The sequence below is a fragment of the Dermacentor albipictus genome, chromosome 1 (assembly GCF_038994185.2).
Source record: "Dermacentor albipictus isolate Rhodes 1998 colony chromosome 1, USDA_Dalb.pri_finalv2, whole genome shotgun sequence".
Taxonomy (NCBI): domain Eukaryota; kingdom Metazoa; phylum Arthropoda; class Arachnida; order Ixodida; family Ixodidae; genus Dermacentor; species Dermacentor albipictus.
The window spans coordinates 479,725,161-479,743,270 of NC_091821.1; the positions used below are offsets into that span (position 1 = coordinate 479,725,161).

Consider the following 18,110-nt stretch of genomic DNA (forward strand, 5'->3'; position numbering starts at 1 on the left):
TGTATGGTGCTTATACAGGGTATCCCATTCTTCATGCACCAAGATTGAAATATACGCAGATATCACGTAGCTGGACAGGTAGTGTTGTTTGCCGTCGCCTGGAGATACTCAACATATTCTTTACAGTGTGCCTAATTACATAATTATTCTAATTATACAGCTTCCCGAATATTAGTTAGATGAAAAGTATTCATGCGAAAATCGCTTAGCAACTTGAAAAACTCTCGATACAGCTTTCTGTTGCTCGACATGTGCTACACAAAAGTTTTTTTTTTCCGAGTGTGAAAGAAGCCCGCGAATACACGCAAAATTGCCGCGCAGCTAGCCGATCGAGGCACCTTGCGCGTATTCGCGGGCTCCTTTCACGCTCGGAAAAACACTTTTGCGTAGCCCACATTGAGAAACAGAAACATGTATCGTAAGTTTTCAAGTTTTCACGTTGCTCTAGAATTTTCTCGTTGACACATATCATTTCATTTTAATATTTGATAATTTTATTAAATATTTAAGACTATCTAATGACAGTGGAATGGAAAAATTCTCAGTATCTCCAAGCGACCGCAAAGAACATTGCCTTGGTTCTGACCAGCTACGTGGCATTTGCATACTTTTAAATCTTGGTGCACGACAGTTGAAACACTCTGTATAATGTAACGTTACCCTCCGTGGTTGCTTAGTGGCTATGGTGTTGGGCTCTAAGCACGATGTCACGGGAAAGAACCACGGCGGCCGCATTTCGATGGGGGCGAAATGCCCCCATCGAAATGCCCCCCATAATTAGAGTTAGGTCCACATTAAAGAGCCCTAGGAGGTCGAAATTTCCGAAGTCCACCGCTAATGCGTGCCTCATAATCATATCGTGGTTTTGGCAGGTGAAACCCTATAACTTAATTTTTAATTTAATTCACCTTGGGTCACAGCGGCACATACGCATTCTAGAGGATTGGCTAAGAATGGACACATGCCCGTGTGACCCACGAACCGGGAAGCCAAATAGAAATTTACTCTGCTGAATATCATGAGCTACCACATTAAACGTAACGCGTGCTTTAGAGATGCTCATGAGCCGACATTACATGTACAGGTGAAACGGTAAATAATCATTTCGCTACACTATGAGCATCAAATTTTTCCTTTTGTTTGGTGAAATCGTTTGCACATTAATGGTTTATTGCATTCAGTGGTGGCCAGAGTGATTTACGAAGTTATGTACTTTTTGTCAAAAATTACGCCCGAAACACAGAAGCACGAGCAACGTACTAAAACCAATACGGACTGAGCGAAATCTGCAAAGTGGAAGTGACATGGTCACGACATGACGTATGTGCGCAGGGAGTCTTATTATTTCGCGATGTCCTAGTGTACGACTTTATGAAGATTTCAGCACAAGCGCAGCCAAATTTCGTACCCTGTACAGCCGTTGAAAGCCATGTGCAATGGTGGAACTGTCTTGCACCGCCATTTCTGTGCACGGCGCGAAGGCCCTCGCAATCGGCGGCGGTGTCTTCGAACGAATAGCGTGTGCAGGCGACGGTGTGGCCGTAAGACGAAAGGTGCCAATACAGCCCGTGCTCCTGTACAAAAAAAAGAAAAAGAAAAGATAGCGGCGGAACGCATCTCACAGTGACTGTCGATAGTAGTGCGTTTAGCACGGAATAAATATAGCGGCACGACGTATCGCCAGGTCGAGACCAGTTAAGTGTGAGGCGTGTACTGCAGTGGGATTCCTCTTTCTCGCTTCCCTAAGAGAACAGGCGGTGCCCTCTAGCGCCGCCGTGTGGAAGCCTGAGCGTGGCCTCCGAGATTATAGGCGCGCCTATGCGTGCGAGCGCTAAGTAACGTGTCATTCGGCAGCCCCGCTCCTCTCTTGGGTGTCTTTCTGGACACGCTGCGCCATCTAGTGGCACTGCCGAGAAGTCCGCTCGTGGACTCCGAGACGACAAGCATAGAGTTTCATACAATTACTAGAGCGAGCTCTGGCGCTAGTGTCTACGGGAGCTGCATGGGAATCATGGGAAGTACGTGGATTTCCCTAAACTTCTCCCTTTTGGCTTCAAAATGGCTTTGGGATTTTGTAAACTCGTCATTTTAAAGAATGTTACTGCCTAATAAATAATTATATAAATATCATTAAATTGTCCGAGGGCAGGATTCGAACACAGGAACTCTAGCACAGAAGCCTCGAAACCACCAAGCCACGGACGCATGTATCGACAAGCGAGTGAAACGCTCTAATGAATTTATCGCGGGCATGCCAGTGTCTTGAGACGCTTGGCGCGTTTCGATATGGCCACCTGGACAAGATCAATCGTTGTAATTGACAGCAATCGTGCGTGTTCGTGGCGTCTTCGGCATTTCGAAGAGTATAGATTGCGCTGAAACTTACGACATAAAGATCTATGTAGCGTAATATACAAAGCCACAAGAACTTCTGAGTCCACAACCACGAAGATCCGACAAATCCATGTACTTCCCATCATTCCCATGGTGGTACAATGACAGCAGCGCCAGAGTTCCCTCTAGTAATTATTGTATGAAACTCTATGGCGGGGAGCGCCGGAGGCCGCGAACGCTGAGAGTGCGGCTACCCATTCGACCCCGGACTAACCAGTGACTCAGGTTGAAGCAAAAACGGATAGAAACGTAAAAAGATACGAACATAGATAGCCCGCGTAAAGTGCGTCAAATTCCGTAAGAATGCTGACACATTAGAGCACACTCCATTCACCTACGCCATGATACAGTAGGTGATAGCTGGGGCTGAGTACACAGAAACTGCACGCGATCAGACCTACCGCGAAATCACACAAAAGAAATGCCAATTTCTCCAGAAACTTGTAGATGTAGAAGATTAGTAGTAGTAGATTCGTAGATGTAGAAGATTGTAGATTAATTGGAAGGAGCAATCAAGCAGGCTGGTTTCGAAGCGCTGTAAGCAGGAGCAACAATAACTTCGTCGACTGAGAGCAACCGAAAAGAAGCAAATTCTGGTAGAGTTTATACCACGATGAAGGCCGACGGTGACTTGATACGATTGGCATTGAAACAGTGCAGCGACACACCATATTGCCAACGAGGAAATGTATGCAGCCGGGCTCTTCTCTCGCGCTTGCCACTCACCTAGCGGCGCCACCTTAGGTAATGCACGTGGCGTGGCTTCAATTCCACCAAGCATATAAAATTTCAATGAATTTTTTTTTTGTAATTGTGGAGTGGCCATACCAACTAGCAAACACCTAGTTACCCAAGTTTACTTTAAAGAGGTTCATTGAAGAGTAACATCATACTTGAAGTCCACAGCCAATAAATAAAAAGTTGGGTAACTAAACCTTACCACATCACCATCATCATCATCATCATCATCATCATCATGATCATCCTCTTTTATGTCCACTGCAGGACGAAGGCCTTTCCCCGCGATCGCCAATTGCCCCTGTCCTGCGCCAACCGATTCCAGCGCCCGCGAATTTCCTAATTTCATCGCTCCACCTAGTCTTCCATCGTCTTCGATTGCGTTTCCCTTCTCTTGTTACCCATTATGTAACCGTAATGGTCCAACGGTTATCTAACCGCCGCATTACATGACCTGCGCAACTCCATATTTTTTATGTCAATTAGAATATCATCTAAAACTCGTTTGCTCTCTGGTTCAACCCGCTCTCTTTCGGTCTCTTAACGTTTTGCTAAGCAATCTTCGTTCCATCGCTCTTTGCGCTGTCCTTAACTTTTTCTCATGCTTCTTAGTCAGTCTCCAAGTATTTGCCCCATATGTCAGCATTGCTAAAATGCACTGATTGTACACCTTTCTTTGCTATGATAATGACGAGTAAGAAGACGCAGACATTGCCACTCAGGAACTGGCAATGTCTGCCGTAGGTGATCTAACCCATTTTTATTCTTCTGTGAATTTCCTTCTATGATCAGGGTTCCCTGTGATTAATTGACCTAGGTAAACGTATACCTTCACTGACTCTAGAGGCTGACTGGCGATCCTGAACTCGTTCCTTTGCCCGGATATTTATCATTATCTTTGTCTTCTGCATATAACTGTTCTAGCTCACTCTGACACAGTCTCTGTTAAGGTCCTCAATTATTTGTTGTAACTCGTCTGCATTGTTGCTGAATAGAACAATGTCATCAGCAAACCGAAGGCTGCTGAGATATTCGCCGTCGATCTTTACTCCTAAGCCTTCCCAGTTTAATAGATTGAATACTTCTTCCAAACACGCAGTGAATAGCATTGGAGAGATTGTGTCTCCCTATCAGCCCCTTTCTTTATAGGTATCTGCCTGCTTTTCCTGTGTAGAATTAAAGTAGCTGTAGAACCTCTGTAGATACTTTCTAAGGTATTTACGTAAGCGTTCTGTACTCCTTGATTACGTAATGCCGCTATGATTGTTGGTATCCCTACTGAATCAAATGCTTTTTCGTAATCTATGAAAGCCATATAGAGAAGCTTACTATACCCTGCGGATTTCTCGATAACCTGATTAATGACGTGGATGTGATCCATTGTACAGTATCCCTTCCTGATGCCAACCTGTTCCCTTGGTTGAATAAAATCCAACATTGCCCTTATTCTATTGGAGATTATTTAGGTCAATATTTTATATAATACAGGGAGTAAGCTAATGGGCCTATAATTTTTCAGTTCCTTAACGTCTCCCTTCTTGTGGATTAGTATAATGTTTGCATTCTTCCAGTTTCCTTAGAACATTGCAGTCGATAGATACTTCGTATGGAGAGTCTCCAGTTTTCGAAGCATTATGTCTCTTCCATCTTTGATTAAATCGACTGTTATTCCATCTGCTCCTGCCAATCTTCCCCGTTTCATGTCTTACAAGGCCCTTCTGACCTTATCGCTAGTTATAGGAGGAGTTTCTGTGTCCTGTTCATTACTGTTTCAAATGGAGTTATCCTAACTCCTCTGGGTACTGTATAGGTAAGTATAGAATACTTCCGCTGCTTTTACTGTATCTTCGAGATTGCTGATGATATTACCCTGCTTATCTTTCAGTGCATAGATCTTCGTTTGTCATATGCCAAGTTTCTTTCTCACTGATTTCACACTGCGCCCATTTCTTACGGCTTCTTCAGTCTTTGTCATGTTATAGTTTCGAATATCACTTATTGTCGCCCTGTTGACCAGTTTTGACAGTTCCGCAAATATATCTTATCTCTTGAGTTGAAGCTTTTGATTTTTTATCATTTCTTTATTAGGTCCTTTGTTACTTGAGAGAGCTTGCCTACTAGTTGCGTTGGTGCCTTGCCTCCCACTTCAATTTGCTGCCTCTGAAGCCAACCTAGTTACGGTTTCATTCATTAGCTCTATGTCATCGTGATCTCTCTCTTCTAAGGCTACATATGTGTTTGCAAGTACCAGCCTGAATTTGTCTGCTTTTACCCTAACTGCCTCTTGGTCGACCTGCTTCTTCTTGACCAACTTTGCTCTCTCTTCAAGTTGAGATGAATCCTAGCCCTCACTAACCTATGATCACTGCACTTTACCCTACCTATCACTTCTACATTCTGCACTATGCTGGGATCAGCATCAAAGGCTGCGTCCCCAGTGACCTAACTTATGTCGGCGTCAAAGAGGTTCACTGAAGAGCGTAACGTGGAAGTGGACATTTCATTCAGTTTCCTTCTCTTTCGCCATCACGTGGCGTGTAAACCTTAAGGAATTCGAAATTCCCGCTATGACGTATGCCATGACGCACAACTAAATAAAACTCAATAAAAAGAAACACACCCTGAGACCACCGCTTCACCTCGGTACTTGGAAAGGAGTGTGCTTATGCATCAGCGTTATCTCGAAGACAGCTAGCTACTTGCTCTACTGGCAATGAATCGACCATTTTGCTAGACACCTGCCGAGACAACTCGTCGGCATTCCGGAGAGATATCTGGCTGAGATAATGGCTCCTGCGTAGCTTCCGTAGAATAGCGAAGGTTTCTTTGCCTCTTCCTGCTCTTCGACTTTCCCACTGCTGCTGCTGCTGCTACTGCTGTCTGGCATTGCGCTTCGGGGAATGGTTCACAGCGTGTGTATACATGGCAGGAACGCAGCAGAGAAGAAAGGCGACTCGAGAAACTCGCTTGGACCGCGTCGAATGTGCACAATGCCCTCTGGAACTCCCTGGTCGTGGGCACATTAGCCTCTTGACAGTGTGTAATAATCCGTGCCCCCGCAAAAGCATTGCAGAAATTGCAGCGATTACCTTTGTACTAAGGTGAAAGTCCAGAAGGAAGCTATACTCCGTTCCGCACATAGCAGTCAACGCTGTGGAAGCTGCGCAAGATGTTCGGTCAAGGAAAGTTATCACTCCGCGCGTTCCGTCCATGCTTCGCTGAGCGCCAACAGCGTTCGCTCGCGCGTGCATGCCCGTGAGGCTTCTCGCGACGGGTTGCAAATGAAAAGCCCGAAAAGAACAACAAAAATAAAAATTATCTAAAACAACGCATTAGCGGCCGTATACCACAGTGTGTTTGTTTCTAAAGATTAAATTTTGTTTCTTTCAATACTGAGCCTATATAATAAAATCAGTGGCTTAGCTCGGCTATGCCTGGATATACGTAGCGAAAGCTAAGGCATAGCATGGTTAGCCTTGGTTAATCTTGATTGCAAGTCCAGGTTAGTCTGGTTGTCCAGCTATGTTGCGGCATTTAGCCAGTCGTTCGGCGCGCTGTCCGTCTGTTTCCTTGGCGATTCGTTTCCTGTTCATCTCAATCCGAAGTCGATTCCAGGTCTCCTCCTGCTTATCAGAATTGTCGCCGTTCATACTGCCGCCTCAACTGTGGTTGCGGCCCACGCGATCTCTCCTTTTCAATCCTCCGACATGTTATCAAACATGCGACGCAGCTGGCGAAGCGAGCAGAGGCGAACGCAACGACGAGGAACGCGGTGTGACGAGGAACGCGGTGTGACGTCATGTGCCTCCTCGGAGCACGGCCATGGTGAAATCGCAAGTTCGCGGCCAGTAAAGCTTTCGCTTTAAAAACAGTTGCGCACAACTGCGGTGAAAAAATATCGCTTCAGGTGCGAACGAAGCCACCGCAAGAAGTCCTAGACGCCACAGCTTTGACTGCTACGTATGGAACGGAGTATAGATAAAATGGTAGAGAGGGGGTAGAGGAGGCAGAGAAGGGGTAGAACCGATGCAGTCGCGAAACGATGAGTCAGAGCCTTGCTAGTCGTTGTGTACTCTGAATTTGTTAATTACTGGCTATGTGCCTTATTAATTCTTTTCAATATCAGATAATATTGTATAGTTGTAAAACTACCTTCCTGGTGCGCACTGGTATTTTTGCGATTTACCATAAGCTAGAAATGTACAATTAGAAAGTAACTTTTTAATCATTTCGTAATTTACATCTTGCTCAAACCACTCCTTTCTGTAATGCCCTCGAGCCCTGACAACGTAAATAAATTATTAAATTATAAAGAGTGTAATGAAGAAGTTCAGCCAGATCGTCTGTTCTATGTCTGCAGTGATCGCCAGTGCTTAGCACGAGTGTGAGCCGTTCGGGCAACCACCTATTCCTGCTCTGCGTCACCTGCCTTCTTGGTTACGAACAGACGTTACCCTCGGAACTGTTAAGTACACCCATTACAAGAGTATTTCCTGGAAGGGGCGCCTAAAGAGCTGCGCTCTAAAGCGATCTCTGCGCCTCCGAGATAGGCGACAATGGGCTGATGACAGCTAGCCGTTATGCTTGTCAGCGACGATGTTGCCAGTTTCTTTCATTATGTAACGTTTAAGAAACATGCTTTTTTTCTGTGTTCATGTAATGTATTTCCGTCCGGTGTCAATGTAACGCGCGTAGGAACAAAGCGAAATTCGCATCTTCGTGGTGCGTCGAGGGTTGTTGGTAACTCATGACAACGCCAAACAACCTCCAGCGAACAATGTTGGCAGCGACGCTATATAGACAGCGGTAATAACATAGTAACTGATATAACGAAATAGTTCCGTCTCCCCATGTAGCTTTGTTATAGAAAGGTGTTACTGTACACCTTCCCCCTTTCAAGAGTATAAAAAGCGTCAGTATTTTGAATTGTTAACACAACCAAACACAATTAATCACTCTCATAAACTCCTCCGGTTGCCAAGAGGCAGGGGCAGTCCTAATGACTGCAGTTCAAACTTCTATACCTAACAACCTGGAACCTTTTTATGGCTTACGGCGGGAACATACACAACTTGATGACCTTGTAGAAAGCACACTTTAGTTTGCGTTCGCTTCAAGTGTAAGCGCTGCCTGTGGCCATATTGCTGTATGCAACCCCAACTTCACAATTGCGCCATCTTGATGCGTCGCCGATTAACTTACCCAGTAATAAAAAAATATATTTGACGTTTCGGCTACCTTTCCTTCTCGTACCGCAAACCCGTTTCTTGTATTTTGCTGTATCTAGCGCACACAAGCAATTGTGTCATCAAATGGAATTCAAAAGAAGCTCCAGTTCAGCCACATGCCTAATGCTACTTACGCTGCCGCAGCTGACTTACCATTGAATAACATTTAAAAAAAGATAGTGCCGGGAACCATTCAACAAGACGTCAAAATCGGCGAATAGCTCGTGCGAACCGTGGAAACCGCATGAGCACACTAACATTACTTTCTAAACTTATATCTCTCTTCGATAACGGTGTTCGGTCATGGAGGCACAAAATATCAGCATATTTTCGTAGACAGCATGACAGCGCTGCTGCGACGCAACGAGAATACAGATGCGACGACTGTAGGGATGAATGGATTAGGACGATGGCAGCATTACCAAGATGACAGGATGAAAACAGAAACGCGACAACGGCAGCATAACGACAAGGAAATAACGCCAGACTGATGATGATGGCTTGACAATTTCTTATCCGCTTGCGCAGCCCACAGAGGCCAGATACTCCTCCGACCATTCGCTTCAATACCACGCAACTGATATGCGACGCCGTGGTGGCGCAGTGAGACAAAATGGCGCATCTCGACAGGAGGTGTGCACCGAAATTGACCGACGAACGCGCCTCGCCGCCATCAGCCCAGGCGCCACGGAAATCGGGTGCTTCGATATTATCGCGTCGCCAGGAGACAAACGCGACTCAGCGACATTGCCAACCGCGCCATCTAAAGTTAGACGCCACCTGGTAATCGTGCGACAGCACGTGCGGGCCAGAGAGGTGCGTCGGCGTGCGGCGGAAGAACGTGCCCTGTACCTGGGTTATGTAGCTCTCGCCTAGACCACCCGCCCTTTCTCTCAGGCAAGATACCCGGAGAGCGCACAACCGCAAAAAGGTAGTTAAAAGCAAGTTGTTCGCTTTAATTAAGCATTTCCCTTCTTGCTTCTTCCATAGAAGCAGGGGCATCCAGAGTGCCTTACTACACACAAAATACGGCTTGTCGATTAATTCGTTGTCTACCCCATCGTTAAACAGATATAGATTTGCAGAAATATTCGTCTCGGTTTGTGCGTTGTGAACTGGCCACTTACAGTGCTTCGTTTGAACGCCTGTATTATGAAAGCGTTCACTCGGAAGGAGGAGGGGGGTCGGGGTCTTCGCGTCTACACAACAGCAGCAGGCAGTCGAGGAGGGCGGGAGAGAGGCAGAGACAGAAATAATAGGGGAGGAACACCTGACATGTTATAGCTGTCTCCTTCAAAATGGACATGAGAACTATTCTTCAATGGCAAAAAGGAGGCCACTAGAACCCAGCATTGCTTTCTGTTCTCACTCCTAAGCCTTCAAAAAAGCCGTAGTGCTTTATCTTCTGTGTTCTGACGAGAATAGAGCATTCGGTACGGTAGGTTGAAGGCCGTGCCTAATTTGTAGCAACAAATATCAAACGACATAGAAGTTAAGGTAAGGCTTGGCCTTTCTAAATGCTTCAAGTACTTTACCCCACAAGTGCCGGCATGGTTATCCAAAAAAAAGGTTCAGAAAAAGATATTTTCTTTCAAACCTGAATAGCATTTTTTTTGCAGATTCTAATAATAAATGACATTGCGGTAGTAATTTCACAGTATGCCTGAAAATGCAGAATAGTAGAACGAGGAGGTGCTGTCGGTAGGTTTCGTCCAACTAACTTCGTTCACTGCCACGCCGTATAAAAACTGTTGTTGTGTGGTGGGATACACCAGAGTCGCTGGATGTGTCTAAACACCGAAAGCACAGTCATCACTGCCAATACTTTCATGCAGGATCGAATCATCTCCCGAGCTTGAAGACTGAATCATATCAAAACCACGCCTCACGGTTTGCCAACGGGCGCGCCAACACGCGGACGGTAGCCGCCCTTTTTAGCCTCTGTCGGACGAACGCGAAACAGGCCAGAAAGGAAAAACGGTTAGGGCGAGCGCAATCTTTTTCTGCCGCTTAGAAAGAGTTGCACAGACACGTGGACCAGACAGACTCGTCCATGGCTGTTATGACGCAAAAAAAAAGTTAACTAAGACTCGTGCACGGCACATAAAGGTTTAAGTATGACGCAGGTGTGGACTTGTCAGCAAGCGCGGTAGGGCATTACCTCTTCTGGCTTTCTTGTAACGTTTTTACGAGCGCCGTTGAGTCATTCTGCCCAGCTGCTGAAGGGAAAAGAGGTGCGGACTCATCCACGGCAACCATTGGCGGTAGTTTGAAGGGCACGGCTGGCAACGTTGACGAGTTACCCGAGACATGGTCGGCCACAGCACCATGATCAGCTGGCATAGGCAAGACCGTCGGTGTGCCTTGCAAGGGCGCTCCCAAGCCGTCTCGTCCTGTGTGAGTGTCCTCTTTACCCTGACTGGCCTCCTTGGCACCTCCAGCTGTGTTGGACTGCACGGGGCTCGGGAGTCCTACGAGGACGGCCACGTGACGTGCATGGTCATTATGGCAGTCGCGCGAAAGGTCAAATGTTCCTCCTTCGAAAAGTAATAGTCTGGCAGAACCATAAGATGCCTAGAAATGTTGAAGGACCCAGGATAGGGGCCTTGGTCAAATACCATTCTTTTTTCATTCATTGAATACCAGAATCCCCTTTAGGTGAGTACTGAAATTTTAGCGATATACCGCAATTATTCGAAGATGAATCGACCCCTATACCGCGTGTTTCTACGAAGACTTCTTGTAATATCTAAGAATAGCCCCTTTGAAAAAAGGGGGTTTCCTTCGGAGCTTAGAACGACAGAAAGCTGAGCTAGTCGGTAAGGATTCATTATGCAAAATAGGTTAGGCGTGCAGACAGGACACAAGAGAAGTGGGCAACACGAACGCCGACTGAAGGGAGCACTGAGGCGAAAAAAGAAAAGACACAAAACTCATGTGCGCGAGCTCTGGAATGGTATCACCACGTGTCAGTCGGGTACATGTACCGGTATACGTGAGATATAGCTGTTAAGGCACTTAATCTCTTTCTTATGTAAAGTAATCGAAGGTTGACTCACGCACGCACTTCCACCATTATAGATATGCCATGCCTCTACCATAAGGCGCGTATCTTCATTCTTGTGCCTGTACAATATCGCTCATTCATCTAACTCGCGTGCAATCACAATCTTGGCAATGTAGGGAAAGATAAGAAGGCGAGCTACCGGTTAATGACCTTTTATGTTCCATTAGCCTCTGATACACCGTCCCGTTTGCCCTACGTATAACTGGCCGCAGCTAAAGGGAGCTTTATAAACCATACCCATACTAGATACAGTAAAACTGCTGTTCTTATCGTGCTTCACTGGACAAATATCTGTTCTTTTTCTGCCTTTTACCTGCTCCTTTTTTCCTCTGCACGGCAGCGCATATCTTACCTAGCTTATTGGGAGCAGTGAAAGCAACATTAACATCATATCTACTTGCAACTTTTTTAAGCCTGTGCGATACTGAATGAATGTACGGAATAGCCACTACTCTTTTTTTGCTATTACTGCTTTCTGTAATCACGTCCGTCCCCCTCGAAACCGACTTCTTTAGGCGTTCAGCCACAGTGGCCACTGTTACGCTAGGATAACCTGCTTGTAATAGGCGCCGGACCTGTGCATTAAAACTGGCGCTCATTTCGTGCATGCAGGATCTGGTGAGAGAAGACTTAAGGCAAGACATGGCAATTCCATTTTTTACTTCTTTGGAATGCTTGGATTGAAAATTTAACAACGGCTTCGAAGATCTTGGGGAGTACTGCCAACAAATGTGATTTTGTTTGAAGACAAAGGAAATGTCTAGAAACTGATTTACGCGTCGCTGAGAAAATTCCTTGGTAAACTTGGTAAGCTAGGCCATCAGTGGCGGTGACCACTGGGTGACAGATGATACGGGGTAATTAGTAGCTAATTAACAAACATTTATTCATCAACCTCTATACATCTAATTGGCAAACTGATGCGGGCTCTCCGTACAAGCCATATCAACTTTCCGATCTGAAAAAAAAAATTGTGTTTGCCCGCGAAACTGTGGCATGACGAATTGCGGTTATCAGAGCGCGCGAAACCGAAACTGAGCAGGCGCATTGAGCACCAAGCTGCGCCCCTTCATGTGACGTTCTGCATACGTCACGTGACTTCGTGCTCCTTGCTGTCACAGCGCGCTGGCTGCCCGCTGCTGGGTGACGTAAGCGGAATGTCGGCTCGAGGGGCGCGTGTTTGTGCTCGCTGCGCCCTCTCATTTTCCGTTTCGCGTGCTCTGACAGCCGAAATTCATCGTGCCACAGTTCCGCGGGTGATCTCATTTTTCCAGATCCAAAAATTCACATGGCTCGAACGGAGATCTCTTGTATTTCGCAACTACGATGAGCTCCTTGAAGCTAAGAGATTACAAGTTCCCTAATGGGCTTCTGTTAATTAGTGACTACTTACCACGTATCACCATTCACCCCGTAGTCCCCACCACTGACAGCATGTATCCGAAGGAATAGTCCATTTACTTCAAGACGGCTATGTTTAAGTATTAATTAAGCTCCTCGTAGAAACACCATGCACATTGAGATCGCCGACATATAAAAAAGAATAATTCGAATATGGCTAGGTGGACCTACATCTTTTACGTCAAACGAAAAACTTCGAGCACGACACACCTTTATTTACCGTAAGTTCGACTACACAATCACGCCATTCAATAAGCTGCATCTTCGCCGACACTGCCAAAAAACTCGGTCTTGTCGGATACTTCGCAGACTTCCTCGGCCCCCCACATGATATCAACCCTAGACGCCGTCGAGAGCGTTAGATATGCAGCATTTCTCAGGCCAGTCTTGATAGCCTCCAGACTGGCATTACGGTAGGCGCAGCGGAGCAACTCAGTGTGGTACCTGTGCTAGCTTTCTTTACGTATATAGGTCGATAGCTCATTTCGGACAACATTTTCGAAAAAAGAAATATCCAACAATATTCCAATAAATGCGTTAGGCCTAACCAATAAAGGAAAATAAAAATCAATGTGATTTCACAGCTTTGCCACTGATGCCTGCCAAACCCACAACTTATGTAAGATGCGTGCGACGGTCTGCCAAATAAGCTACAGCGGTGGCTGTCCCTATGTTCACTTTAGGTCATTTGTGTAAATGTGCTTGGTTCTGGGAGAGTCAGCCTGCGCCACTCAAAGCTACGGCGGTCCGTGTGGAATATCCATTAAGCCGCAGGCGTCACGCGGTATGTGGCCTTAGGAGCAGTCATCTGGCCCGTAAGTCCTGCTGCATGCCACTAGACACCAGGGAAGAGGGGAATAAGTACAAAGGACAGCATACGGCCCACCTCGGTAATGCCCTCGGCTTCCTCACGTGAAATTTTAGGTCCCTCATCAGCCATGCGTGGGCATATATCAGACGTCCAAAACTACACCGCTATATATATAACGTTAGGCGGTGAAGGAAGGGGCGTACAGTGCAGGCTGCAAAAGGTTTGCAAAAAAATTATGCGGGTCCAACGCGCTGTGGGAATCAATGTTATGTGGAATACTTTGCAAGAATGCTAGCTATTCACCATCACTTCGGGTTCTGCCAAGTGTTACCAGAAGGGCCAAATTTTTGTGCAACGAGAACGGTTGCAAGCAACTCGCTGCAATGTAACGCGGCGCACGCGCCAACATCTCAGTGCGCTACTTTCGCGCGTTGGCACGAAAGTGTTATGCACGCGTTTGTGGCCTTCGGGTTTTTGTGCGGAGTTACCCATGTTCAGTTCCGTCATTGAACCCACTATGGTTTACAGCGAAGCTGTAAGCCTCCAGTTGGTCGGGATTTTTCGTGGGCTCGTGCTCACCCAAGAAACAGTAGGGCTACCAAGCTGCCGCGGCCACTCACACAGACCTCGAACGGCAGCTGGGAAAGGGCTTGAGTTACCGCGCAAGAAACAGTTTTGTCGTATTACATTCGAATTACAATTGCAACTTGTGTGCAAGTCGCACGAACCTTACGAATTTCCTGGCGCAATTTACTTTGAAAGCGTAATTTACTTCGAAAAGTTCAATTAGTTCAATGTGGCACTTGCGCTTGGCGGAGGGCTTAGAAGGTTGAGGACGTATGCTGCACTTTTCATACAGTTCATATAGGATATACCAATATGGGCTTCTTTCATAACTGATGCTTTTAGCACACAAGACTAGGACGAGAAGTAGATATGAAGCACACAATTGCCGACTTACAAGTTTATTTTGAAGCATGGGACCATATATAGAGGCAAAACCCCGCACACTTGTGTGCGCGCGTGAAGTGCGTCGCATGTGGTGGTAGAGCATGTCTCACGTCGTCTAACGTTAGTTGGGGTGGCGATACTCATATAAAGTCAATTGTGCTTGTCTAAAGTCGGCAACAGTCGCTGCCCATCGACTTCCACAGGGTGGAAAGGAGCCGTATTCTTCTCTTCTATTGAATAGCCTCGAAATGAGGCACCACTGGAAACTACTGCCAAGTACCGAGTATGCAGAAAAGAACGTCTCACATTACCGACCTTCACCATTAATTAAATATAACATTCAATGAAACAGATAATTTATCCAGTGCTTAAGGAAACATGTACCGGCGTTTTCGAAAATAAGTTTACTCTCTCTACAGTGCTTTCATCGGCTTCGTTGCATGTTTGCTTCTGATGTTTGTTGCTACGAGCCGAGCTCCTCCATTCCGCCTTTTCTTCTTGAATACTGCGAGTACAGCGAGGTTATTGACTCTGCCAGCCCTGGTGCTTTGAGGCAGTGTACGACGGCTTACTCGGTACTGGCCTACTCCAAGGATCACCTACTACACGACGCATGTAGTTGAATGTCGGTCGCCGACGCCTTCAGTGGAAATCGTTAACGCTCCCAGGGGGCTAGGTTATAAATACATGAGTGATAAAAAAATTCGGCAGACACACTTAATCTTGCTTACCTGTGAGAATGCGAAACAATGTAGTCGCTTTGATGACAAATTATTTTTTTGAATGAAACCTCTACTACGCCATGTCTCGCAATGTCATTCACCGCGCCGCCATGACCTAGAGCGGCCGGAGCGCAGGTGTGGTAAGTGCGACGTCACGCCACGTCATCCGTTGCGGAGAGGCGTCGCAGTTGCGCTCGCTCGGAGCCTCGCCGCTACGGTACCACGTGACAAGGCGAGGGTTACATGGCTGCTTCGCCAGCGCTCGGCCGCTCAGTCTCTCCATGGATGGCGCGTCGACTCGCCCGTCTGTGCGCGTGCCTCAGCGCAAGCGACAGACTGAATACAATAATCCAGTTGACATACCTAGACGACTGTGAAAGACTGTGGCTTAACTTTAATAAAACACTGTGTGCTTAGTCTTTGCAAAACTAAGCCACACAAACCTTTCTCTCGTTAAACTAGGTTTACGAGAGGTAAACCTCAGCCAATATCCTTTTTTGCCCGCACGTTCCTTGTCCGCGCAAGCGCTCACTTGCATTCTAACTGCGCGTCGGTAAGGCCAGATCAAAGCGTGCCAAGCGCCTCAACGTGCTCACTTGTCCGCGAAGGGTTCCTTACTCAAAGGACCGTTCAGTGGCGTTGAATGTCCCATTAATGCTTTTTAATGCTTTTTTTTGTACTCATTTCATACACTCATGGCGTTGCACCACCTCCTCCACACTGACTGCGCCGTTACGTGCCCAGTGATCGAAGCACGCAGAAGGTCACATCTTTAGCCAGCCAGATGGCTGCGACGTGAGGGGTGCAATGACGTGCGCACTATGCACAGCTTTAATCATCCACAACCGTGTAGCCGCCGTGGCGTCGGGTAATCGCGCACTTCTCGCACCCCGGAGAACCCGGTGCTATTCCCACCCATATCTAAATGCACCAAATTTTCTTTTCAAGAACATCAACTTACGTTGGTTACAGGAACCTTCCTGAGGAATCTAACGTCAGTCTATGTATTCTGTGGCGCATTTTTGCTGTTTCTGACTTGGGCCACTTTTGGTACCATATTTCGGTCATGCCACCGATCAGGGCGGAATTTCGCGTGATGGGGCATGTAATGCATTCGCATTAAAATATGCAAATCCCCCGCACTGTGGGAATCAATGCTACGCGAAAAGTTTTGCTGTCAGCTAGCTATCCAGCCTCGCCTGAGGTTCTGCAAAGTGCTACGAGAAAGACCATCTTTTAATGCACACGCATTCTTTGGCGAGCGCGCCAGCCCCGTCACACAGAAATTGTAATGCCTTGCGTTTGCACAAAAAATGCGTAGTTTGCCAAGATGTTTAGTTGCTATAATAGTGTAAATGTAGATGATTGGTACGTTCTAAGCGATAACCAACAAATTCAAGAGAAAAGAAAGAGAATCCCCATAGAGATACGTAGGGCTCCGTAGAAGATACTTTGGTGGGCTTATAGTAGGAGTGGGCCAACCGAAATTTCGGGATGCGTCAACTTAATATTTGGGGTTTGGTCAACGAGAAATTTGAGGGTTGGATAACTTAAATTTGGGGATTGGCGAACTTGAAGTTTGGATGTGGGCCAAATTAAGTTTGGTGGCGAGCCAACTTGAAATTTGGGGGTGCGCCACGTGAAATTGGAGGGTATGCTTATGTATGCTTATGTATACTTGGACAACTCCTGCAGAGTTTCTGCATTCTTTTTGTGCACGTCAAGCAACTCCGTGCGTGTGGTGCGAGCCCGCATGTCGCGGGAGCAGCCCAAAGTTAACGACGGTGATGACGTTAGTATGACGGCGATGGCACCAATTATTTATTTTGTGCTGCGGCGAAGAAACGGCACAACCTACTTCATTACGACTACGGCTGATACTGAAGGCGGCGCATCCTAATGGTATGTATGCCGCATAGGGCGTAATCATTGCCTATGTCTGTAAGCCTGCTGTTTAGGTCTCCTGGAGTATAAACAACTGAGGTTCTTTTCTTGAAATAAAGGTTGTTCTCCCCCCTTTTCAACCGGCCCTCTGTGCTATTGACAACCGGCCCTCTGTGTACTGTGCTCTGTACGTCCTTGTTTGGGTCGTTAAGCCTCGCTGTGGCCACGTCGCCTACATCAGAATTATTTCTGCGCATACTTTATTTTTCTAAGTTCAGCTCATTTGTAGTTACATTTACTTTTTTATATCTTTTAATATCTTTGACCCTTTACACCAATCACTCGATCATCACTCCAGACATCTGGATACGCTTAAGTTCTCACCTGCCAAAGAAAACGCGTGGGCCTCCCGGCTAGCTGCCACCAGTACGTTTCGATCGGTCTCAAAAGCGGCGAGACTCGTGCGTTCACGGCCGTCATTCGCTCACCTTCTTCCGCAGTCGGGCTCTGTGCGACGCCCTTCGACGACGGAAGCCTGCGGGAGCGAAGCTTTGACTTCCTACGGCTCAGGTTTCCAGTCTGCCGGCTCGACTCCTCGGCCGGCGCCTCGGCGTCCGCCGCCGAAGAAGCGGCCGATGACTTGGACGCGCGACGGCGCTGGGAGGAGCTGGATTTCTTGATTTTCGAACTCGCATCCGTCGTAGGATCCATGGCAGCCGAAAAGCGGTGCTTCTTCTTCTTCTTCTACCGTCTTACGTGGCGCGTTCCGCAAGTGGTCAATTCGTTCTTTTCCCCAGGCGCTTCACCACATGAAAGGAGGGAAAAATAATTATACAGATTCAGCACACATGTTGAAATCTACATAAAGCGAACCTTTAGGGTTTTCGGCGTAACAAAATTCAGGGACTATCTTC

General features: G+C 46.7%; 1 protein-coding gene across 1 annotated transcript in view; it reads right to left on the bottom strand.

Moving 5' to 3' along the window:
• The window catches only part of LOC135901430 (neprilysin-1-like), a 50,999-nt gene that overhangs the window by 24,303 nt on the left and 8,586 nt on the right, over positions 1-18,110 (bottom strand). Inside the window, exons 2-4 of the mRNA XM_065431224.1 lie at positions 17,685-17,996; positions 10,522-10,831; positions 1,409-1,574 (exon numbers count right to left, since the gene is read on the bottom strand). Coding sequence (XP_065287296.1) covers positions 1,409-1,574; positions 10,522-10,831; positions 17,685-17,907 — 699 coding nt within the window. The 5' untranslated portion in view covers positions 17,908-17,996. The remainder of the gene's footprint in view (positions 1-1,408; positions 1,575-10,521; positions 10,832-17,684; positions 17,997-18,110) is intronic.